General features: G+C 45.6%; 1 protein-coding gene across 1 annotated transcript in view; it reads left to right on the top strand.

Annotated features, from left to right (window-relative positions):
* The window catches only part of THOC2 (THO complex 2), a 780683-nt gene that overhangs the window by 242559 nt on the left and 512495 nt on the right, over positions 1-25629 (top strand). Inside the window, exons 10-11 of the mRNA XM_029607862.1 lie at positions 4225-4376; positions 7408-7411. Coding sequence (XP_029463722.1) covers positions 4225-4376; positions 7408-7411 — 156 coding nt within the window. The remainder of the gene's footprint in view (positions 1-4224; positions 4377-7407; positions 7412-25629) is intronic.

The raw sequence follows: 25629 nt of genomic DNA, 5'->3' as shown, positions 1-25629 counted from the left end.
CTCACATTCCAATATTCCCTCCTCATTGCAAGTATCTGCGCTTCATGGTGGGCCATCAACATTTCCAATACACAGAGTACTACCATTCGGTCTTGTCTCTGCTCCCAGAGTATTCACCAAGGGGTAGATTTTCAAAAACCGCGAATAGGCGTACTTTTGTTTGCCCTCCAGGCGCAAACAAAAGTACGCTGGATTTCAGTAGATACGCGCGTATCCGCTGAAATCCGGGATCGGCACGCGCAAGGCTATCGATTTCGTATAGCCGGCGCGCGCCGAGCCGCGCAGCCTACCCCCATTCCCTCCGAGGCAGCTCCGAAATCGGAGCGGCCTCGGAGGGAACTTTCTTTTGCCCTCCCCTCACCTTCCCCTCCCTTCCCCTACCTAACCCCACCCCGCCCGCCCCTGTCTAAACCCCCCCCTTACCTTTGTTGGGGGATTTACGCCTCCCGGAGGGAGAAGTAAATCCCCGCGCGCCAGCGGGCCGCTAGCGCGCAGGGACGCGATCTGGGGGCGGGTCCGGAGGGCGCGGCCACGCCCCGGGCCGCCCCGGGCCGTAGCCACGCCCCCGGGCCCGCCCCCGTAATGCTCCCGACACATCCCGAAAACGCAGCGCGGTTCGGGCCCGCCCCGACACGCCCCCTCCGAAAACCCCGGGACTTACGCGAGTCCCGGGGCTCTGCGCGCGCCGGTAGGCCTATGTAAAATAGGCTTACGGGCGCGCAGGGCCCTGCTCGCCTAAATCCGCCCGGATTTGGGCAGATTTAGGCGAGCAGGGCTCTTAAAATCCGCCCCCCAAATGTCTAACAGTAATAGCAGCACACTTGCACAAGGAAAGTGTCCATGTCTTCCCATATCTAGACGACGGCTCATCAGAAGTCAGTCTCAACAAGGAGCTCTGGCTTCTCTGTCGAACCAATTACTCTACTTCACTCCATGGGTTTTTCTCATCAATTATCAAAAGTCCCATCTCATTCCATCTCACCTGTTTAATTCATCGGAGCAGAATTGAACACCATCCTCTCAAAGGCCTTTCTACCCGAGGATCGGGCAGAGACACTTTCCCTATTGCAAACTCCCTACATTCAAAGAAACAAGCAACAGCTCATCAGTTTCTAACTTTTCTAGGTCACATGGCTCCACAGTGCATGTTACTCCTATGGCACTTTAGCCATGCGGGTAACTCAATGGATATAAGATCACAATGGATCCAAGCCATTCAAACCACTGTATTCTCCAATTCAAGTAACCCACCAGCTACGTTCATCTCTACTTTGGTGGGCGAACATGGACAATTTGTGCAAGGGCCTACCCTTCCAACAACCAGTCCCACAAATAATGTTAATTACAGATGCATCCACTTTGGGTTGGGGAGCTCACATAAACAATCTCCAAACCCAGGGTACTTGATCAAAACTCGAAGCAACATTTCAAATCAATTTCCTGGAACTTCGAGCTATACGTTATGCACTGTATGCGTTCAAGGACTGCCTTTCACACAAGACTGTTCTGATCCAAACGGACAACACAGTAGCCATGTGGTACATCAACAAACGGGAGGTACGGGCTCGTACCTCCTTTGTCAAGAAGCTGCACAGATTTGGGACTGGGCCCTAACACTCAATGTTTCTCCTGGCCACTTATCTGGCAGGCATTCACAATGTAGTGGCAGATCGACTCAGTATTCAGTTCCAACCACATGAGTGGTCCCTGGATCCCTTAATAGCGACCAGGATATTTCAAAGTTGGGGGTCAACCAACAATAGACCTCTTTGTGTTGCACCTGAATCACAAAGTGGACAAGTTCTGTTCTCTACACAAACAGAAAAAACAGCCAAGCGAAGGACGCCTTTGCTCGCCCTTGGAAATCAGGCTTCTATATGCGTATCCTCCGATACCGCTCATAACCAAAACTCTAGTGAAGTTACAAACAGGACAAGGGGTCCATGATACTCATAGCCCCTATTGGCCTTAACAAGTATGGTTTCCAACACTCTAGACCTCTCGATCAGGGATCCCATTCGCCTGGGTGTAGCTCCCACTCTCATAACTCAGGATCAGGGTTGGTTGCGCCATCCCAACCTTCAATCCCTATTCCCTGACAGCATGGATGTTGAAAGCTTGATTTACAACACCTCAATCTTTCAACCAATGTATCTCAAGTGCTTATAGCTTCATGTAAACGTTCAACACGAAAGAACTATTCTTCAAAATGGAAAAGGTTTACTTTGTGGTGCAACTAAAAGAGTATAGATCCTTTCACCTGCCCCACAACTTCTCTACTAGACTACTTATGCCATCTTTCAGACTCTGGTCTCCAGACTTCATCTGTAAGAGTCCATTTAAGTGCAATCTCAGCTTACCATAACAGGATGGGAGCTGCACCAATATTCATACAACCTCTTGTCAGCAGGTTTATGAGAGGTTTAACTCAACTTAAACCACCAATTCGGCCACCAGTCACGGAATAGGACCTGAATCTGGTCTTAACAAGACTCATGCGTTCTCCTTTCGAACCCATGAATTCCTGTGATTTTAAATTTCTCACATGGAAGACTATCTTCCTCATAGCCATTACATTGGCTAGACGGGTTAGTGAGTTACAAGCACATGTCACATACTTACTCTATACAAATTCTACATGACAGAGTGGTTCTCCGAACACATCCAAAATTCCTCCCCAAGGTAGTTACGGAATTCCACTTCAACCAATCCATAGTTTTACCCACATTCTTTCCAAGGCCTCATTCACACCAAGGAGAACGAGCCTTACATACCTTGGACTGTAAGCGTGCGCTAGCTTTTTACTTAGATCGCACTGCAGTCCATAGGAAATCCAATCAACTCTTTTTGTATCTTATGATCCAAACAAACCAGGTAAAGCAGTGGGTAAACATTCTCTATCCAATTGGCTAGCAGATTGCATACAGTTTTGCTATGACAAAGCAGGCCTTCCTCTCCAAGGACGAGTAAAGACGCATTCAGTGAGAGCAATGTCAACGTCAGTAGCACACTATCGTTCAGTGCCAATTCTTGACATATGTAAAGCAGCAACAAGGAGTTCTCGTTACACCTTTGCAGCTCATTACTGTTTGGACAAGGAAGGACGACAAGATTCAGCTTACGGACAATCTGTTTTAAAGAATGTGTTTCCAGTTTTAATCCCAACTCCTTCTACATCCAATCTGCTGTGATCTTCGGCTGCCTCATTTTCAACAACAATACTTCACTGTTGCTTCACTACAAAATGACTCGCCTCTAGCTGCTAATCACCCACATGGTGAGGACTAGCATCCTGCTTGTCCTGGGATAAAGCAAAATTGCTTACTTGTAATAGGTGTTATCCCAGGACACGCAGGATGTAGCCCTCACGAAACCCACCTGCCACCCTGCGGAGTGGGTCCGATATGTTTATTATTTTATTTTTTGCTAAAGCTTATTGCTACATACGAGTCTGAAGAGAGACCCCTGTGCAGAGAATATCATGGCATGCTGGGCCATGCTCAGTGGCCTCACAGGGCCAGTCAAAAGTTTTCTTCTAGAAACTTTGACAAAGTTTCTGTACAGGGCTCCATCAATGATGTCCCCCCACATGTGAGGACTAATCCTGCTGTCTGGGATAACACCTATTACAAGGTAAGCAATTTTGCTATTTCTCATTTGCTTGCAATCTGACATTATCCAGGCACCTTACCATTAAATGAAAGTGTTCATTGACTATTGACACTTTTTCTATAAAACCAGTATAGCCAGTACAATTACTTTACTGCTCACTATTATAAGGATTGTTAGCTTCTTTATGGGCCACATCTTCAAAGTTGAACCTTAAATTTCTTGCATTTCATGGCAGCTACTAGATTATTTATAATTACGTAATTCCTGAAAAAAAAACAAAACCTTGATTGCCATCTTTGCTAGCCACTGGCTAGTCCTCTTGGTTTTTTCCTTCAGTTATGTTTATTGAATGGTCTGTATTCTGTGGAATAGGTTTGTTTAGATACTTTTCCTTCAGCCTTTATGCTTGCATTTTTAAAAGGAATTTCAAGGTTTAGTTGCAAAATTGATTATAGAATTCAGTTTACTTGTACATAAACCAGTGCTGTAATAAATTTTATCATCATCAAAATTTGTGGTAACTTCATTTTTCTTTGTCTTCATATTTTAACAAAAAGATTGTTATGCAGAGAAGCAAAATTGTCAAAGCTGTTTATTTGTGTGTTTCTTTAGCTTCTTCCAGGGGATAATATCATTCTTGATGAATACAAACGAGAGATTGTGGATGCTAAACAGGTTGTTCGAAAACTTACTTTGGTAGTATTATCCTCTGATAAGACAGAGGAAAAGGAGAAGGAAAAGGAAGAAGAGAGAGAACAGAGAAGGTATTTTTTAATATACACTGCACTGAACAAATGAAGTTGATATTTCACTCTTGTCATGGGCAGATAGTTCATATAGTATCACCATTGTTTTCCTAGCGTGTAGCAGATGGATTTAGGACCAATGGGTATAGTGTACTCCTGATAGCAGTTGGAGACGGATCAAATTTCAATCTGACGTCAGCCCCTAGTACATATACCCCTACAGGAAGTGCAGCTCTTCAATATTTCCGTCTCCATAGCAGTTAAGGACTATCTGCATGCTCTCACAGCGTTTAGAACAAATTAAATGGAGAAAACCCAAATTCGGAAGAAAAACTTACCTGAAGACGAGCTCCGCCTGTCCTGCGTTGATACCCTCTGGTCCCTCCCCCAGTTGAGAATTCCCGAGGTGATTTCCGTGGTCCCTCAGAGGTGAGCCTCGGTCCAGCAGCCGAATCGCGGCGAGGGACCTAGCCCCCGATCCCGGGTTGCGGCTGAGAGGCAGCGGGTGCACCCTCGAGAGTGGCGGAGAAGGTATTTGCCCTCTCCCCCTGCAGCCGGATACCACCCAGAATGAAACTGGGAAGCGCCGAAGACACAAGGTAAGGTAGAAATCTTCAGCATAGACTCCGGTCTCAGAGGTTCGAGGAGTCGCACAGGTCGCCGGCCGGGACCAGTGCCGCTGGGTTGATTCGCCCTAGCAAGGCCAGGCGGAGGGTCTCCTACCTGGAGACCCTCCGAGGTGGTCGCCATATTGCCCGCGTGGTCGCAGTCGCCATATTGGCCCTATTCGCCGCTCTGTCTGCCGTCTCGATCCGCACGCACAAGGCCGGCTAGGCGCACAAAATACATGTGCGCATAAAGTTACACGCACAAGTGCCTTGTGCGCACAAGTTAAATGCACAAGGGCTGTGCGCATAAGATATACGCTCATTGTGCGCGCCTAGCGGGCCGAGCGCACAACTGCCTTAGGCGCACTTCAACGCGCACGACCCACACGCACATCTTAGACGCGCCGGAGCGCATAAGGATTACGTGCCTATAACCATGGAACCACTGGAAACGGAGCTCAAAGCTTCTGCCCAGGATACCATATCAGAGCCGCACAAAGCGAAGAGGCCAACGCCCTGTGCTCTCAGTGCGAGGTGGCCCTGGGAGATCCAGTCCAGGGCCAGTCCCACCCAGGGTCGAGTACTAGCTCCTCAGTGAGTTCCCTGGACCTAGCAAATTCCAGCGGGACACCCCCTCAGACGGGGATCCCCAGGGACTCAACGCGCCTTAGATTTGACCCAGCTGGAATTCTTCAAAGGACTACACACCTTTGTCCACATGCAGATGGAGCCTCCGGCGGGACATCCACAGCCTCCACTAGAAGACCTTTATGCCGCAGGACCCTCTAGGCCTAGACAAATGTTTCCACCGTCCAGAAGCCCCACCTATGGGGACACGGACAACTCAGAAGAGGAAACAGAGCCCCTAGAAGAAGGGGAACCCCCCCCCAGGGACAGAGCCTCACCGATCCATGAGACGCTTCTTCACCCAGACCTGGTTACCTACAGTCCGAAGGAGCTCGCTATCCCGGGCGCAAGCACTTCGGGGGAGCCTAAGTCGAATCTCCTGCTAGAGGTACTCCGCCAGACCTCTCGCCATTTTCCTCTCTTACAAGCCACTCAGCAACTAATTGACCTGGAGTGGAGTGCTCCAGAGTCCACATTCAAAGGGGGACGAGCTATGGCAGCCATGTATCCCCTGGACCCGTTGGCCAGGGAACTTCTGACATGCCCAAAAGTGGATGCCATGGTCTGTGCGGTCTCAAAGCGCACTACTATTCCAGTGGAGGGAGGAGCAGCACTCAAAGATGCTCAGGACCGGCATCTGGAATCTATCCTTAAAAAGTCCCTACAAATAGCGGTCTGCTGCACCGTGGTGACATGTGCTTGCCTATCACAGACCAGGAGCAACACCCCTGGGGAGGCCATGGAACCAGCAGTATCATTCCTTGCGGGCGCTGCTTCCGATCTGGTGCACACAGCGGCCAGAGGAGTGTCATCAGCTGTGGCTGCCAGGAGAGACAACTCTGGCTCTGAAGCTGGTTGGCAGACGCATCTTCCAAAGTGCGTCTCACAAGGATGCCCTTCAAAGGATCCCTCCTGTTCGGCAGCGAACTAGAGAAAACTGGCTAACAAATGAGGTGAGTCCCCGTTGCCGTGGCTACTGGAGGACAGGAATAAGAAAAACCAGCGACCCTTCCCCTGACCCTCCAGGGGCAGAAGTTCACAGCGCTTCAATCCATACAGAAGAAACTACCAAGCGCCCCACCCAACGGGCAGGAACCAGTCCTTTCGGACCAAGCACAAGAAGAGGGGAACCAGCTCGGGTCCAGGCCCCAGCCGTACCCCACAATGAGATTCAGCCGACCCATTCAAGGGAAGAAGCCATAGGGGGCAGACTAGCCCTATTCTACCACAGATGGGTTGAGAGAACTTCGGACAAGTGGGTCCTAACCATCATTCGAGAAGGATGCTACCTGGATTTCCTACAAACCCCTCCGGACAAGTTCGTGGAATCACCCTGCCACGACCCCTCCAAGAGGGTGGCAGTGGAATCTACACTGACCAGACTGCTGACCCTCGAGGCCATAACCCCAGTGCCCCCACAAGAAATAAATACTGGGCATTATTCCATTTATTTTATCGTCCCCAAGAAAGAGGGGACGTTCAGGCCCATCCTGGACCTCAAGTCTGTCAACCGCCACCTGAGGATTCCCCGCTTCTGCATGGAAACCCTACGCTCCGTAATAAGGGCGATACAACCGGGAGAGTTCCTCACATCCCTGGATCTTTCGGAGGCCTATCTTCACATCCCAATTCATCAGGAACATCAGCACTTCCTACGCTTCAAAATCCAGTTCCGGGCATTACCATTCGGGTTAGCCAGAGCACACCAGACGTTCACCAAGATCATAGTAGTGGTGGCGGCAACACGGAGGAAGGAAGGAATCCTCGTACACCCTTACCTAGACAATTGGCTGATCAGGGCGAAATCGCCAGAGGAAAGTCACCAAGCAACCAACAGAGTCAAATCTCTGCTGGAGAGCCTTGGATGGGTGGTCAACACAAACAAGAGTTGTTTGCAACCCACAGAGTCGCTAGAATACCTAGGAGTCCGATTCGACACCAAAGAGGACAAGGTCAGCCTGACTCCCACAAGGAGATCAAAACTGAGGAACCGGCTACAAACCCTGCTGAGCGAACCTCGCCCCACAGCTTGGTATTACCTACAAGTCCTCGGTCTGATGGCATCCGCATTCGAAGTAGTGCCATGGGCACTCGCTCACTTCTATCACAATGGAATCCACTGTCTCGGAACTACGCCATCCGGACCCAGTTATGGTGGTGGCTGCAGGGCAGCCACCTGAACCAGGGGACAAGGCTATCTTCACCAACCTGGACCCTGCTCACCACAGACGCCTGCCTATGCGGATGGGGAGCACACTGCGAGGAGTTAACTGTCCAAGGGCAGTGGATCGCAGAAGAGTCGGGATGGACCATCAACCGCCTAGAAGCGCGAGCGGTCAGACCAGCCTGCCTATGATTCGCTCACAGGCTCTGAAACAAAGCGGTCAGAGTAATGTCGGACAACGCCACGACAGTGGCCTACATCAACTGGCAAGGGGGAACCAGAAGCCAACAGGTGTCTCTGGAAATCGACCCTCAAATGTCGTGGGCGGAAGCAAACTTCCAGGAGATCTCAGCCGCCCACATCGCCGGGAAAGACATCACGGTGGACTACCTCAGCAGAGAAAGTCTAGACCCAGGAGAATGGAAGTTGTCGCCCATGGTGGTCCAAATGATAGTGAACCGGTGGGGAACACCAGACATGGACCTTCTGGCAAACCGGTCCAACGCCCAAGTACCCAGATACTTCAGCCGCAGGCGGTAACCTCAGTCCCAGGGGATCAATGCCCTGGTACAGACCTGGCCACAGGGGGACCCTATTGTATGCCATCCTGCCGTGGTCCCTATTGGGCGCAATCATTCACAAGATACAGCTTCACAGGGGCCTAGTACCTTCTGGTGGCCCCAGACTGGCCAAGAAGACCGTGGTATGCAGACATGAGAAGACTACTAGCAGGGACCCCCCTGCCACTGCCTCCACACAGAGACCTGCTTCAACAAGGACCGATCCTCCACGAGGATCCAGCTCAATTCTCTCTTATGGCCTGGCCATTGAGAGGGCTCGCCTGAGAAAGAGCGGGTACTCGGGGACTGTGATCGACACCCTACTCCGAGCACGCAAGTTCTCCACATCCTTAACACGTATATAAGGATCTGGAGAGTATTCTGGAGCGAAGACCACAACATCATACCACGCTCAATTAAAAGTCCCTGTGATCCTGGAATTCCTGCAGAACGGACGACAGAAGGGTCTGTCTTTCAACTCCATCAAGGTACAAGTAGCCGCATTGTCATGCTACGGCTCCAAGAGTGAGGGCGACAGCATTGCTTCTCACCCGGAAGTTTCACGCTTCCTGAAAGGAGTCAAACACATCTGCCCACCACTAAAGTGGCCGGTACCTCTTTGGAATCTCAACCTGGTTTTGGATTTTCAAGCAGGAAACTCCTTCAAGCCTCTCCGAGGTCTGTCACTCTGCCTGTTAACCTTAAAGACAGCATTCCTGCTGGCATTTTGTTCAGCCCGACGCATCTCCGAACTACAAGCACTGTCCTCCCGTGAACCTTCCCTCAGGCTCACCCGAGGAACCATCCAGCTACGCACGGTCCCTTCGTTCCTTCCCAAAGTGGTGTCACACTTCCATCTTAACCAAACCATCTCGCTACCATCGCTGGATGAGTTGAAGAATTCGGAAGAGGCTCGTAGCCTATGCCACCTCAACATCGGCAGATTCCTATACAGATACCTGGAAATGTCGGAACCTATACGAAAAACGGACCACCTATTCGTCCTTCACAGCGAGAAGAGAAGGGGAATCAGCCTCGCGGGCAACCATAGCCCTCTGGATCAAGGAAGTCAAGGCAGCCTACATAGAAGCAGGCAAGCCACTGCCTCTACAGGTCAAGGCCCATTCTGCTAGAGCCCAGGCAGTGTCCTGGGCAGAAACCAGAATGCTGTCGCCCGCCGAGATTTGCAGGGCGGCGACATGGTCCTCCATCCACACCTTCTCCAGAGTCTATCGCCTGGATGTTCAGACTCGGTAGGACGTGGCATTTGCAAGGGCAGAACTAAGTGGGTCACAGGCAGCCTCCCACCCACTTCGGGAGTAGCTTTTATACATCCCATTGGTCCTGAGTCCATCTGCTACACGCTAGGAAATGGAGAAATTACTTACCTGATAATTTTGTTTTCCTTAGTGTAGACAGATGGACTCAGCATCCCACCCTTAGCTGCCGTTACGCATGGATCTTCGAATGATTCAAGGGTAAGCCAAGTTTCCATTCACCTAGGACACCCACCCATCCGGGTGGCGACGCTTTCCGGTTGAGTATCCTGGTGGTCTCCAACCATAGCCAGTTCAACCGGATGAAATTTATCAAGTTAATCAAGTTATAAAGTTTAACCAAGTTATAAAGTTAATCAAGTTAATCAAATTAGTCAGTCACACATATATGCACAGTGCTTTTCGAGGAGAATACTGAAGAGCTGCACTTCCTGTAGGGGTTTATGTACTAGGGGCTGACGTCAGATTGAAATCTGATCCGTGTCCAACTACTATGAGGAGTATACTATACCCATTGGTCCTGAGTCAATCTGTCTACACTAAGGAAAACGAAATTATTAGGTAAGTAATTTCTCCATTCTGTAATGTAGTCAAAGCTTTTTGTATAAGTAACTCATATTCCCTATAACTCCTTTAGCTGATTGCTTCCGTAAACCGAAGATTACTAAAGTATTTTTATTTAAAGCCACATTTCAACAGGGCTGACACAGAAGTTGTTGTTTTCCTTGCATCCTAGCCCCCCTGATGGTTATCTGTAAGCTGAAACTTTACCAGGAACTAAAGGTCATCTTGAAATGCAGCAACGGAAAGGAGCTTCAAAATTATGGCGCTGAATACATTTTTTATTCTCATTCATATATCTTTTTGAACGATTTGTTTTTCCTTTTTTCACAAACAGAGAGAGAGAGTTCCATGGGCCTGTTTTTTGTGACTACATTTTCTCTGTTATCTTTAGTGGGAGACAGCATTCTGAACTATTGAGAGTGGAGGTCCACAGGGCATCAGATTCTCCCTAATGTTAGAAAAAGTATCTAATGTTTCAGTGCTCATGAGAGAGAGAGGTTTGGGATTGCAAGTCCTCTGCTGTTCTTTCTAGGTTACAGGTATCCTGAGCTCATTCCTCTCTCCTGGCTTTGGGAAATGTAAGTGTTCCTTGCTATACCTGAGGCTCATCTTAATGTAGAGATTGTCCTACCTTTTTATTTATTTATTTTTTCTAGTAACTTTAAAGAAGCTATGTACTTTGTTTGCAAGAAGGTTGAGTAACGTCTCTATGTACAGTAAAACATGTTAGATATCCTTTTTTGTATTATATATTTCTAAACAAGTATGACAAGCATGCAGAGACATGGCTTTGGAAATGTTTTGCAACATAGATTTGTAGAAGGGCTAAATGTGGAGGGGTCTATGGTAAAGGTGTATTTAGGAGGAATGGGGGTGTGAATGCATATGGGGTTGGGTATGTGTGGTGCAAGTACTTCCTAGGAATCAAAGGTGGTGATTGAGATTCTTTAATTTGCTTCAAAATGTCTCCAAGGACTATAACATTTCAAAGATTGAGGCTTCTAGTTATCTTTCAGACCATCGATATTGAAATCCTGCAAACACTCGACATTGAAATCACAAATTCAAAGACTTCTAGTCAGGAACCTTTGACATCAAAAGCTGCCTCTTTTTTTTTGGACTTGAATTTTATCTTCGCAGATTTACCTGGACAAGACACCAGGGTTTAGAGTGAGAGCTATCAAGACTGATTAATGGTCTCCAAGGTTGATGTTTTTACAACAGTTTACTCCAGTGACATTGTCCACTGGCAAAGACCATGATCTTGTTGGAGGTCTGTAATTCTAAGAGCCACATAGGAAGAGATCTCTTTGATGCCAAGTGCATCAATAACGTCTACCATCCCTTCAAACTTAACAATGTCTCCTCCAGTTTGAGAACGGTCTTCATTTGTCACACGAGGATATTCTTTCTCTTGCAACTGTTCTGGAATCATTACCTGGGTTGTATATGCAAAGGATCTAGGCAAAAGGATACATAACGTCTTTACTTGGCATCTATCTCAACATCAGGCAGCTTTGATGCCAACAGTATTAGTTCCTTTCACTCTGAAGCATATTGCATCGCTACAGATAGAAACTTTGCCAGAATCCATATCAGTAGTGGTCTTCAGCGCAGGTTGGCATGAATCTATGGCACCAACCATTCCACAGAGGAGGAATTCAGCTTTTGAAAGGGAGCTTTCTTCATTTCCTCACAGGTTTGCCCCTAAGAGCTCATCCCAGAGGTGAACATCTTAACCTCTCCCAAAGCCTTATTTTTCTTCTCCCTTATTTGAGTCTGACTCCAAATCAGATTATTCATAATTGTTTATATGTCCTTAGAACTGGACTCTGAGATAGATGACTCACTCAGTCTACCATCTAACCCATTGCTGCTACAACCAGAAGGATCTCTTCTGGAGGATCTTTCCTTCCCAGTCTTTGTAAAGATGCTGTTATGGTTATTGATGTTTGGGTGGATCCTTGGACACTGTGGCAGCTGACCATGCCCACGGGGGCAGTCCCGTGAGGGACCATGATGTCAGGCTAGACTCTGGACACAGGAACACAGATTTGAATCTTTATTTAAACAGTTTTGGAAACCACCAGAGGTGGCAGTAGTGAGTAGTAGATGTTGAGCCCGGCTGGGTGAGTATCCCACAGGACGCTGGAATAGCAAATCCTCTGCTTGGCTGTGCTGTAGTGGAAAGAAACTGAGAGTTATGAGTACACAGTGAGAAACATACAGAATCCCTGGTAGAATAGCAGAGACTCAGACAGGGAGAGCAGGCCCTCGAGGAGCGAGTACCGGTTTCCTGATAGCACCTGAAAGCAGCAGAAGAGGCCCCCGAGGAGCGGGTACCCCATTAGCAGTAAGAGTTCCAGATAATGCTGGAGTGCAGAGTAGCTTCGGTACGGAGAGCGAATCCCATCCGTAGAGTTCCGGGTTGCTAACTCCATTAACTAGCAAAAGTAGTAGACTTAAATATCCGGGTAGCGTGATGTCATCTCAGGGGGATGCCCCTGAGGTTCGTGCCAACGAGGAAATAAAGATGAGGGCGGCGTGCGCCCTTATGTATCTTGGAGGAGCATGGCGGGAAGCAGCACCAAAGGCGGTCCGGGGACGCCGGAGAGGTTGGCAAACAGATGCCGCGGCAGCTAGTAGTCCGAGGTGAGTGGGAGGAGCCACAAGTAGTGAGAGGTAGGCGGGGAGAAGCCGTCAAAGACAGTCTTGTCACAACAGATGTCACAAGTGGTCCCCTTTGACATACAGGAGGAAGAGGCATTTAGAGCCCCCTATTCTAGGACTCTTGTTGCACCCTAAAGATACAGTAGTAATTCCAGTATATCAGATACTGAAGGACCCACAAATGAAAATGAGAGATTCACCTGACTGCTACCCGTGTTGGAGGGAAAAGCAGGATATAAATTAGAGTGCTGCTAGATCCTGAGTTTGAGAAGACTGATCTACCCCACCACTCCACAGTAGTAGAGATAGCATTGAAAAAAAAATCTGTAGTAAAAGACTCATTCCTCAGTTCTCCATGGAAAAGATCCACAAACATTTGAACTTTTTGGGAGGGCGGTTTTCCAAAACGCCATGTTGTCAGCTTGTATATGCCCTTAGTTCATAGTTTATTATATGCACTCTATTATAGATCAATAGCAGAAATACTTTGATTCTTTCTTTATGGGTAAGTAAATAGATTTTCTTGCTTTATCTGTAATAGACAAACGAAAACATTTATATATTTGGCATATGATGATTTTGGACATTATTGCTAATGGTTCAGTCCTAATCATAGGGGCCTACAGACTGGCATGGCTTTGAGCCTCATATCCTAAGGGAAGACGTCTATGGCAGATTGGCAAATGTCATTTGCACAGGTGATAATTTGTTTGGAAGAAAGGTTTAAGAGACACTAAACTTCTATATTCTAAACATTCTCTAATGCAATCTAAGACTCTCCAAACACAGCCATGATATTTCAAAAGTCCTCTTAGAAAAGGCTAGTTCTTTTATAACAAACACTGGTAACCCCTTCAGTCATAATCTTGACAACCTTGATCTGAGGTTATAACCATAAAAGGAAGAAGCCCAACAACTTTTCAAGTGGTCGTGTTTTTGACTTCTTACAGAAACCTTTGCCACTGTCCCAGTCTCAGCTTTCAAATAAACCCCCATTGGGGGATGTCAAATCTATTTTAGCACACCTGTGGCCTCAACTTCTCCACATAATTCAAGAGGGTTAGTGGTTATGGTTTCTAAGAATCCTTCCACATCATCCTGTTCCCTCTCTTCCCCCCCCCCCACCCCCACAAGAAAATCTATTCCAAATATTTCTTAATCCCCAAGACAAGAAGGAGGTCTTCAAATAAATCTTGGACCTTAAAGCTACATTTCTTCAATTCAACAATTCAAGATAGTTGCATTTCCCGTCGTCCTGCAACTGTTGGACAAAGGGGCAATGGCTTTGCTCTCTGGATCTGAAGGGCCGTAAACTCATATAAAGATACACAGAAATCAGACGATTCCTGAGATTTATCATGGGATATCTCTGTCTTTAGTACAGGGTGCTACCCTTCAGCCTGTTGGCAACCTCTCGTGATGTCCTTTCATGGATTACAAACTGGTTAAAAGACAGGAAACAGAGAGTAAGTTAAATGGTCAATTTTCTCAGTGGAAAAGGGTAAACAGCAGAGTGCCTCAGGGATCTGTACTTGCATCAGTGCTTTTCAATATATTTATAAATTATCTAGAAAGGAATACGACGAGTGAGGTAATCAGATTTGCCCATGATGCAAAATTATTCAGAGTAGTTAAATCACAAGCGGATTGTGATAAATTGCAGAAGGACCTTGCGATACTGGAAGATTGGGCAATTTAATGTGGACAAGTGCAAGGTGATGCATATAGGGAAAACTAACCCATGCTCTAAAGTACATGATGTTACAAGATCTAGGCATTATAGCAGATGATACATTGAAATCGTCAGTTCAGTGTGCTATGGCAGTGTAGAAAGCAAACAATGTTAGGAATTATTAGGAAGGGAATGGTGAATAAAACAGAAAATGTCATAATGCCTCTGTATCGCTCTATGGTGAGACTGCACCATGAGTACTGTGTACAGTTCTTGTCGTCACATCTCAAAAAAGATACAGTTGCGATGGAGAAAGTACAGAGAAGGGTGACTAAAATTATAAAGAGGATGAATAGCTCCCCTGTGAGGAAATGCTAAAGAGGTTAGGGCTGTTCAGCTTGGAGAAGAGATGACTGAGGGGGTCATATGATAGAGATCTTTAAAATCATGAGAACACCGGGTGCCTGCGCACAGGGATGCCACACACCATCACCAGCGGGCTCCCTGAACTAACTGTGATGAGAAAGACAGAAAGAAAGAAAAAAAGGTGAAAGAATCCATCTGGAACTGAGAGGGGAGGGACGGTGTGTGATCCTCGATTGAGAGACCCGCCCACCCTCTGATGTCACTGAGGACTGTGACGGACATTAAACGGCGCCATAACACCAGGCGTCGTGCGCTGAAGGGGCATGACAAAGGGGCACTCCACTTTGTGCATCCCTTCATGCATCCCGTAGTGTTAGCCATTCCCCATGTTCTTTTATATCCCTTGTTAACAATCCCCATATTTAAATGTTTAATGTATTTGACAAAGGTAACGCATAAGTTCCTGCAAATTTTGTTTAAATGTAAACCGATGTGATATGTAAAATCGAACACCGGTATATAAAAGCAAATAAATAAATAAATAAATAAATGGGACGTTTAGAGCGGGTATATGTGAATTTGGTTATTTACTCTTTCGAATAATAGAAGGACTAGGGTTCACTCCATGAAGTTAATAAATAGCACATTTAAAACTAATCAGAGAAAATTATTTTTCACTCCTCATACAGTTAAGCTCTGAAATTTTCTGCCAAGGGATGTGGTTAGTGCAGTTGTAGCTGGGTTTAAAAAAGATTTGGATAAGTTCTTGGATAAGAAGTCCATTAACTGCTATTAAGTTGGCTTAAGGAATAGCTACTGCTATTTCTGACATCAGTAGCTTGGTATCTACTTAGTGTTTGGCTACTTGCCAGGTACTTGTAGCTTGCATTGGCTACTGTTGGAAACAGGATGCTGGGCTTGATGGATCCTTGGTCTGACCCAGTATGGCAATTTCTTATGTTCTTATCTTCATGGAGGTCCTATCAAGTAGTTGAGATACATCTCCATAGATATGGGATTCACTAATTCTGATACCTAGATGACTGACTGATCAAGAGCAATTCATGCTCCACAGCAATGGAAGCATTAAATTCAGTAATACAACTGCTGGAACATTTAGGATTTGTCATAAACTATCTCATATTGAATTTAAACTCACCACTCCTCCTGGAGTTCATTGGAGCCCTTTTCAATTCTCAACAGATGAAAGTGCTCCTTCCCACCAGCAGAATAAACAATTTGGTATCTTTGTTGGACAAGGTATATAACAGCCAGATAGCGCACAGTGTTCTAAAAATGCTAGGGTTTATGGCTTCATCAGTATATATTTCCCTTATGGCCAGAGTTCGTATGAGATTCTCTCGTTGGTCATTTAAAACCCAGTGGACTTGGTTGTCGCAAAGCCTACGTCCCCAAATAACGGTATCTATGGAGTTCAAAAACTTTGTTCTGGTGGTGTCTAAGGACAGTCTCATGACCGGCTCATCCTAAGTGGATGCATCATTCCTGGGCTGGGGAGCACACATTCAGGATCTGCAAACAACATGTCTTTAGCCTCATGGGAGTCGGCATATCACATTAGTTTCCAAGAATTATGAGTAAACATAGAAATGACGGCAGAAAAAGACCAATCTGCCCATCCAGTCTGCTCAGCAAGCTCCCACACTTATTTTCCCATACGTATCTGTTTCACAAACCACCAATTTCAGGGCCCTTGTTGGTAACTGTTTGATTCAAATTTCCTGCCATCCCCTGCCATTGATGCAGAGAGTAATGTTGGAGTTGCTTCAAAGGTGAGCATAAGGCTTAATGGTTAAGGGTAGTAATCGCCGCATCAAGCAAGCTACCCAGATGCTTGTTTACCCAGACTGCACAGATCATTGCCTTGTTGGATGTTGTCTGAATGTAAATCTTGTTTTCCACATTTCCCCCTGCCGTTGAAGCAGAGAGCAATGCTATATATGCATTCAAAGTGATGTATCAGGCTTAATTGGTTTAGGGTAGTAACCGCCGTAATAAGCAAGCTACCCCCACGCTTATTTGTTTATCCAGATTGTGAAGTTCAGTCCTTGTTGGTTGTTGTCTGAATGCAAATCCTCTTTTATACATTTCCCCTTGCCGTTGAAGCAGAAAGAAATGTTGGAGTTGCATTAACCTTGTGAAGGCTTATTGAGTAAGGGTAGTAATCACCATGTAGTAGCCTCCACTCCAGTAATCCACCCCATGGCTCTTCCCTTCATTCCCATCCTCTACCCTTTATGGATCCCCACAGTGTTTATCCCATGCCCCTTTGAAATTCTTCACAGTTTTAGTCTTCACCATTTCCTCTGGAAGGGCGTTCCAGGCATTCACCCTCTCCATGAAGAAATACTTCCTGACATTGGTTCTGAGTCTTCCTCCCTAGAGCTTCAAGTTGTGACCCCTAGTTCTACTGATTTTTTTTTTCCAACGGAAAAGATTTGTTGACCATGGATCATTAAATTTATTTTATTTATTTTATTTAAAAACTTTTCTATATCGTCGTTAAGTTATGTACCATCGCAACGGTTTACAAATAGGCATAAATAGGTATATATAGGTAGGTATCGTACATTCTAACAAGTGCCAACTAAAAACGGTTACAATATCATTAATAAAGTTAAATTTTTGGGTAGTGATGGATTAGTCTAGGAAAGTTATTGAGATACTTTATTTCGGTCTATTTCTCAACCGTATTATGTATTTATAATATTGTGATGTCATTTATTCTTAGCTGTGCTTTTCTGTATTTTTCATTCTCTCTCTCCCTCTCTACCCCACTGTTTCTTTTGGAAAGGTTTGCTTAAAGAGCCATGTCTTTAAGGTTTTCTTAAAGGATTTGATGTCACTCTGTAATCTGAGTTCAGTGGGCATTGTGTTCCATAGAAAGGGCCCAGCCAGTGATAAGGCCCTTTCTCGTACTTGGGTTAGTTTTGCTGATTTTACTGTAGGGATTGTTAGTAGTGCCTTGTTAGCCGAACGAAGGTTCCTTTGTGGGACATGGACTCTTAGAGCTGTATTTAGCCAGTCTGCTTCTTTATCATATATTAGTTTGTGTATTGTGCATAAGGCTTTGTACTTGATCCTGTATTCAATTGGTAGCCAATGTAGTTCTGCTAAAGTTTCTGTTATATCGTCCCTTCTTTTTTTTTCCTGTTAGTATTCTGGCTGCAGTATTTTGAAGTATTTGAAGTGGTCTGATTGATGAGCTGGGGAGTCCAAGTAAGAGTGCATTGCAGTAATCGGTACTGGCGAAAACAAATGTTTGTAGGATTGTTCTGAAGTGGGCAGGTGTGAGTAATGGTTTCAATCTTTTAAGGATCATGAGTTTTGCGTAACCTTCCCTTACTTTTAAGGATATGTGTTGTTTTAAATTGATTTCTGGATCCATTATTACTCCCAGATTTCTTACTTTTTCGGCCAGTTCTATTTTCCTTGCAGCTTAGATGCTTGGCTATTGTTTCTGACATAAAGAGCCACTCCTCCCCCTTTCCTGTCCTCTCTGTCCTTTCTTAACAAGTTATAGCCTGGTATTGCCGTATCCCAATCATGAGATTCCGTGAACCACTTCTCCATGACAGCAACAATGTCCAAGTCTGCCTCCACCATTAGGGCTTGCAGATCTGTGATTTTATTGCCCAAACTACGAGCATTTGTGCTCATAGCTTTCCAGCTTTTCTGACCTGAACAGGTTACTGCTTTTCTTGGTGAAGGTTGTTCTCAGTACCCTGTAAGTTTCTCAAAAGACCCTCTCCCAGATTGGCTTGCTAAGTTAAACTTTTTACTTAGCTGGTCAGAAGAAGCTTTAGTTCTTCCTGTCTCCTGGCTCATCACAGCAGACCAAGGACCTGATAGACCCCTGCTAGGCTCAGAGTCTCCCGCCCCCAAGCTAATTACAGCAAGACGCTTTCTGGAAACTTTTTCTTTTGCCTTAAATGAACCCCACACAAATGTATGCACCAATATCAATATCTAGACAAAGAGATTTTAGTGGCAGCTATTTCCAAATAAAGAGAGATTTTAGTGACAGCAGTATCTAATTAAATTTGGAGGTTTTTGTTTTTTGTTTTTTTTAGACTTTTATATAAACCCGCAACAAATTAATACAGCAAAAGTAATATCTAGAAAAAGAGAAAGATTATAATAGCACTTCCCAGAGAACAATATATTATAACACAGAAGCCCTCTAGAATTAGTATACATTTATAAAGTTAGACTAGAATACTAAGGACCTGATAGACCCCTGCTAGGCTCAGAGTCTCCCTCCCCCAAGTAATTTCGTTTGTTCTCATTGTCTTTCAATGACTGTTATATAACAAGATTATTTTAATTCAAACTGACAATCAAATTCCATATTCTACAACAGGGTAGACAACTACATTCAAGGCCTGCACAGCCAACTGTGCAAGCCATGCCCTTATACAGGGTGGCGGCTTACAGGGGATGGTGGCGAGGGGGGCCACAGGTGAACCTTAACCTGCTCATAGCCAAAGTCAAGAGGAGGCCCCAGGGCTACTGTTGGACCTTAATCCGCCAGCGGCTGAAGTCAGGAAGAGGCAGAGAGGCTGCTGGTGCACCCCAGCCTGCCGGTGGCTAAAGTTTAAAGGAGACCCCGGGCCGTTGGTGCGTACCAACTGCTGGCATCCTGACGGAGGAGGCTGCGGCCTTCTCAATGCAGTATCCTACAGAAATAAAGGAGAGGTCTGGGTGAGAGAACGGGTGAGCACAATCATCTCAGAATGAGTGGAAATCAAAAGCTCCCAAATATTGAGAATGGGGAGTTTTAAAGTCCTCATTAGTTTTAATTGTTGGCTGTCATTTGATGTGTAAGATGTTTGGAAATATTTTGTTGCTATTTGGGAAATTTAAAAATAGGTTTTAATTAATGGATTCTGTCAGCAGTTTTGAAATATTCTTTACCATTATTGATATTTTACATTTATTGATTTGTTTGATGTTTTATAAAGAATGGTAATGTTTCTATTTTTCCAGTACTGTACTGCACAGTTTTTTGTCTGCACGATTCTATTTATAGTTTATGATCTATTTTGTATTTGGTGAGGGTATGTGTGCATTCTGTATGCGTGACCAAGGTGAGACATTTTGCTAGTGTGTAGTTTCTGTATAGGAATCTATAGCAGCCTGGCTTTTTCTGTTTTCCTAATAGGAGGTGTATTGTTTAAGGCCTGATGCAGTATTTACGGTGTTGCCTTTTCATAGGTGGGGTTGTTGCTGTTTGAGTGCTGGCAGTTAGTGCTGTTTTGGTATAGAATGGTTTACTATATTGAATTGTAATTCAGTTTATTCATGGCTTTGAGAGCCAAGCCTACACCAAAGATGCATTACAATAGGCCTAGTATTATATGGATTCCAAGTGTATTTTTTGCTTTTTTTGCAGGGTTTTCTGGTTGTCATCAAAGCAGTGCATGTAAATATAATATATATGTTTGTTTTAAGTGATATTTTAAAATCATAAGACTGTACTTTGAATGTGCTTTTTCATGTAAAATCTCTTATGCATAATTTTTAATCCTCTCTTGATTGGAGAGGATTTGAACTAGCTGGCTAAGAACCTCAGAAACCCAAAGCTCCAGCACTTGCCAGTGGATGAAAGCCACTCCTTTTATAGAGTAGGCAGAGGTAGAGGGTGATTTCAGGCCTTTAGACAGTAATGTCCGGCTAGACAGTTTGTTGAGACCACCTCCATAGTTTATTCCGGTTTAAAGGGCCAAGTCATTCCTTTCATAGTGCCAAAAGATAAAGGACTGATGCCAGTTCTGTCAGATGCCTGCAGGAGTTTTACAAGGAGTGGACCCAGGTAATGTCCGACTGGTGGGTGTTGGAGATTATCCATTCAGGTTATGCGTTAGCCCTTCATTGTCCTGTTGTGGAAGTTTTATGGCGCCTCCTTGCTCCATGCCAAACAGGCTGGCCATAAAACTTTATTAAAGCTGCAGATCTTGCAGGCATTGGTACTGGTTCTTTCTTCAGGGCAGGGATAAGGCTGTTATTCTATTTCTTTGATGGAGCCCAAGCTGGACGGTTCTTCTCATCCCATTTTGGACCTCAAAAGTGTGAATTGCTTTTTGTGGATTCCATATCTTTGCATGGAGACGCTGCATTCTGTCCTTCCTGCTATTCATCAGGAAGAGTTTCTGTGCTTATTGGTCTTAACAGAGGCCTACCTTCATATTCAGATTCGGAAACAGGATCAGAGATAACTGCATTTTTTGAGAGCTACCACATGTGTTCACCAAGGTAATAATCATGGTAGCAGTGGCTCTGTGGTGCGAGGGAATTATGGTGCACCCATATCTTGACAATTGATTAAACTGGTCTCTGACTCATGGGTAGGCAATATGCTTGACTCAAGTAGTGCAGTTTTTAGAAAGCTTAGAATGGGTGATCAGTTTTGCCAAAAGTACTCTTCAGCTCACTCAGTCTCTGGAGTAATTGGGGTCATGGTTGGATACTCAGGTGGGACGAGAGTTTCTCAAGGTACTCCATTATGTCTGTTTTCCTGGAGATGCCAGTTCCCTTAGTGTGAGACTACTTGCAGGTGCTTGGATTGATAGTGGCTACCCTGAACTTAGTCCCTTGGGTGAGAGCACTCGTGCTCTCTTCACGCATCGCTTCTGTTGAGAGTCTCAGGACTGTGAACTGCAGCTTCTTTTGAATCAACTGGTGTGAGACTCACTACGCTGTTGAATGGTTTCTTCCCATCTGTTGAAGGGATACATCTTGACTGTACTGTCCTGAATTTTGGTGACAATAGATGCAAGCCTCTCCAGGTGAGGGAGCTCATTGTCGGGATCAGGTGGCTCGGGGGAATTGGTCGCCGACAGAAGCCTCTTGGTCCATCAGCTGGCTGGAGACCAGGGCTATTCGGTTAGCTCTTTTCCACATCCTTTCGCTGATTTGGGGGAGGGTAGTTTGTGTTCTCTCGGTCAGCACCAGAGCGGTGGCATATGTAAATCTGCAGGGAGGAACATGTAGTCAGGGCGTGACAGCAGAAACTCTCCTCTTTCCTTGGGCAGAGAGGAACGTATGGTTGCTCTCAGCAGCACACATTGCCAGTCTGGAAAATATTCAAGCCGATTTTCTCGGTCGAAATCTATTGGATCCTAGAGAATGGGAGCTACGCCTGAAACTCTTCCTCCAGATCTATCGTAGGTGGGGTTGTTCACAGGTGTATCTGTTGGTGATTCATTGGAATTGATTCTTCAACCAGCAGTGGGAACAGGGATCAGTGGTTGTCATCACTCTAGTGCAGCCTTGGCCAGAGGGAGTACTTCCTCCATGGGCTTTCATAGACAGACTGTTGTGGCAGAGAGAGCTAGACAGCAATTGGGTTGTGCTGATTGCGCTGGACTGGCTTCACTTGTCCCTGGTATGCTGACCTCATTTGGTTGCGAGTAGACCAACCTTTTAGCCTCCTGAAGGCGCTGGGATCTTCTGGCTCAGGGGCCTGTGGTCGTGGATGACCAGTCTCCATTCTGTCTTACAGCTTGGCTCTTGAACGGAGATGACTCTGCAAGAAAGGATATTCTTCGGCGGTGATTTTGATGCCATTGAAGTTTTGAAAATGGTCCATTAATTTGGTGTATATTTGTGTGTGACAGCTGTTTGTGTAATTCTGTGGGTCCAGGTTGAAGTGTCCCTGGAAAGCAGATATTCCCTGTATCATGATTTTTTTTCTTCAGGGTGGGCTAGACAAGAGGCTTGCCTTGAGTTCCTTGAAGGTACAGGTGGAAGCTGTCTTACGCTACCGGGGCCCTTTGGGTTGTTATCTCCCTAACTGCTTACTCAGAGGTTTCCTGCTTCTTCAGGGGCGTGAAGACACTGCATCCCCCTTTTCGGCCTATCATTTCCTCATGGACTTAACTTGGTGCTGAAAGCCTGCTTCCTTTGAGCTGCCTTAACACTCTCCACTGAAGGATCTATTACTCAAAACAGCATTCCTGCTGGCAGTTCGTTCCTTGCTGTGAGTCTCTGAGCTGCAAATCTTGTCTTGCCGTGATCTCATTGGGCGTGGTTACTTTTTGTCCCGTGCCATCCTTTCTTCTTAAAGTGATTTCCAAGTTTCATATCAAATCAAGCAATTTCCCTTCTGGCTTTTGCGTGGGAGGAGTGTGGGCCAGAGATTAGGTCTCTTAGGTGTCTGGATGTGTGGAGAATTATTCTGCACTATTTGGAGGCCACTAATGCCTTCCAAAAACCTGACAAATTCTTATTTTGGAGGTCAGTGGAAAGGGGAGGCGGCCTTTAAGGCAACTCTGCCTCAGTGAATAATAAAGGAAACTATTGATTCAGCTTATTGCTGGAAAGGTAAGAAGCCTCCAGAATTGGTGCTTGCACACTCCACCAGGGCACAGTCTGTGTCCTGGGCAGATGTGCATGTGCTTGTGCCATCTGATATTTGCAGGGCAGCTACGTGGTCGTCCCTGAAGACTTTTCTGAAGCACTATTGTTTGGACATGCTGGCATGGGAGGAATTGGCATATGGGGCAGGGTTTTGCAGGCAGCCCTTGCTTCCTCCCATCCAGGTGATTGAAGCTTTGGTACTTCCCACTTATCAGGGCTGGACTGGTGTGCCAGGAAGAGATGGAAGGAGACATTTTCTTACCTGCTAATTTCCTTTCCGTTAGTCCTGCTACATCAGTCCATGACTCACTCGGGAATCTCAGCTGCATGTTTTCTGCCTGTTATGGTTAGAATTCTGATGTAGGTACTTGATGTATGGCTGTGTTAATCTCTCCCTTCTATTTCTTCTCAGGTTTTGTATATTAATATTTAATGTTTTCTCAGAAAATGGGGGTTTGATCTGTTTTTTTCAGAAGGATACTGGATTCCTGCTGCTAGCACCACCTCCTAAAATAGTGGCTGTGATGTCACACAGGAAAACAGTGTTGTCTGCCTCCATCTGCTGATAGGGGGAACTGGGGTCAGGGCTGAACTGGTGGGGCATATACTTGTTTGCTACCAGTTCCATCATTCAGCTTGGCATCAGAAGCATTAGTGACTTACCCACCATACACATAATTCTAAAACTTCTGCCTAACATAATAATGGATAAATCATTGTTTAGTTCTCCCTAATTTCTTTCCTAGGTTGCCCACTCATAAAGCTGAAATGCCCTTTCATATGTTGCATGATAAAACAGCATTGTCTTTCTACATTGACAGAACCGCAAAAGACTCTTATGGCCCTAACAAACTTGGATTAGCGGTTACAAAATGTGCAGTCGCAAACTGGATTTCATTCTGATCCATAAGCTTTGGAAAAATGATGAATTCTTATCCATCAGCATCATTCTCTGAATCTAATCTCACTGTGGGCCGGATTTTAAAAGCCCTGCGTGCATAAATCCGGCCGGATTTACGCGCGGAGGGCACTCGTGCGCCGGCGTGCCTATTTTGCATAGGCCGCCGGCGTGTGCACAGCCCCGGGATGCGCGTAAGTCCCGGGGCTTCGTAAAAGGGGCGGGGGGGGGGGGGTCAGGGGGCGGCTCGGGGCGGGACCGGGGGCGTGGTGCCGGCCCGGGGGCATGGTTGAGGCCTCCAGACCAGCCCCCGGGTCTGGTGATGGCGCGCCAGCAGATTTACGCCTGCTGAAAGCAGGCGTAAATCTGCCAATAAAGGTAGGGGGGGTTTAGATAGGGCCGGGGGGGGGGGGGGGTGGGTTAGGTAGGGGAAGGGAGGGGAAGGTGCGGGGGGTGTAAAAAAAGTTCCCTCCGAGGCCGCTCCGATTTCGGAGCGGCCTCGGAGGGAACAGGCAGCGCACGCCGGGCTCAGCGCACGCAAGTCACACATGTGCACCCCCTTGCATGTGCCGATCCCGGATTTTATAAGATACGTGCGGCTACGCGCGTATCTTATAAAATCCAGCGTACTTTTGTTCGCGCCTGGTGTGCGAACAAAAGTACGCACTTGCGTAAATTTATAAAATCTACCCCTGTGTGTTTACTATGATTCTCACAATCTGGTCTTCTTGAAGGTCCATCAGTGAGTCTCATGATACGGCTTTCAGTTGCCCCTTTAATCTTTTGGAATAGCCTACTTGAGCAGTTGTGGACCACCACTTGAACTACAATGTTTAGAAAGCTTGTAAATACTTATTTACTGTATTTACTTTCGCTTACCCAATTGACTCTAATTGCTTAGTGAACTTTTTTCTAGTCTTTTAAGACCTTGTGCTTTTTAGTATGTAGAATTTAATATTCTGATAGTTTTCTTAGTGAGCCTTTTTTGTAAGGCTTGTTTTTTTTTTTTATTTTTGTTATTGTCAAAATTCGTCTTGATTTTTTTTTTATACCTTTTTTTTTTATTGTGACCTTTTTTTTTTTTTTTTTTGCTGTCTGACTGGACCGTAGGTTTTTTTTTTTTTTTGGCTTCACATTTCCTTTATTTTGCTGTTTTCATTGTAGTACTTGTTTTTGTATTTCTTTTCAGAGTCTCTTTAAAATAAAATAAAAAAACAAAAAAAGAAAGAAGATAGGAAAATATACTGGGTAAATAATCTTCCAAGTGCTACATCAAATGCGGCCATTAAACAGCTACTACAGATTTCAGCAGCCTATGCCTATGATGTTTGGGGCCCTCTCACGACATGGTAAATGTAAAGCCTGTTGCAAAATGTCCCCATGAGCCATCAGATGCCATCAGTTCAAAGTTATTTGTATGACTCCTCTTGCTGGCCAAAAAGGCAGCCTCTATTGCTGGATTGGTACCATCAAAGAGAAAAAA

The sequence above is a fragment of the Rhinatrema bivittatum genome, chromosome 6 (assembly GCF_901001135.1).
Source record: "Rhinatrema bivittatum chromosome 6, aRhiBiv1.1, whole genome shotgun sequence".
NCBI classification, from domain to species: Eukaryota; Metazoa; Chordata; class Amphibia; order Gymnophiona; family Rhinatrematidae; genus Rhinatrema; species Rhinatrema bivittatum.
Note: the sequence above shows the minus strand (reverse complement) of the source record. Positions and strands in the feature narration are given on the sequence as shown.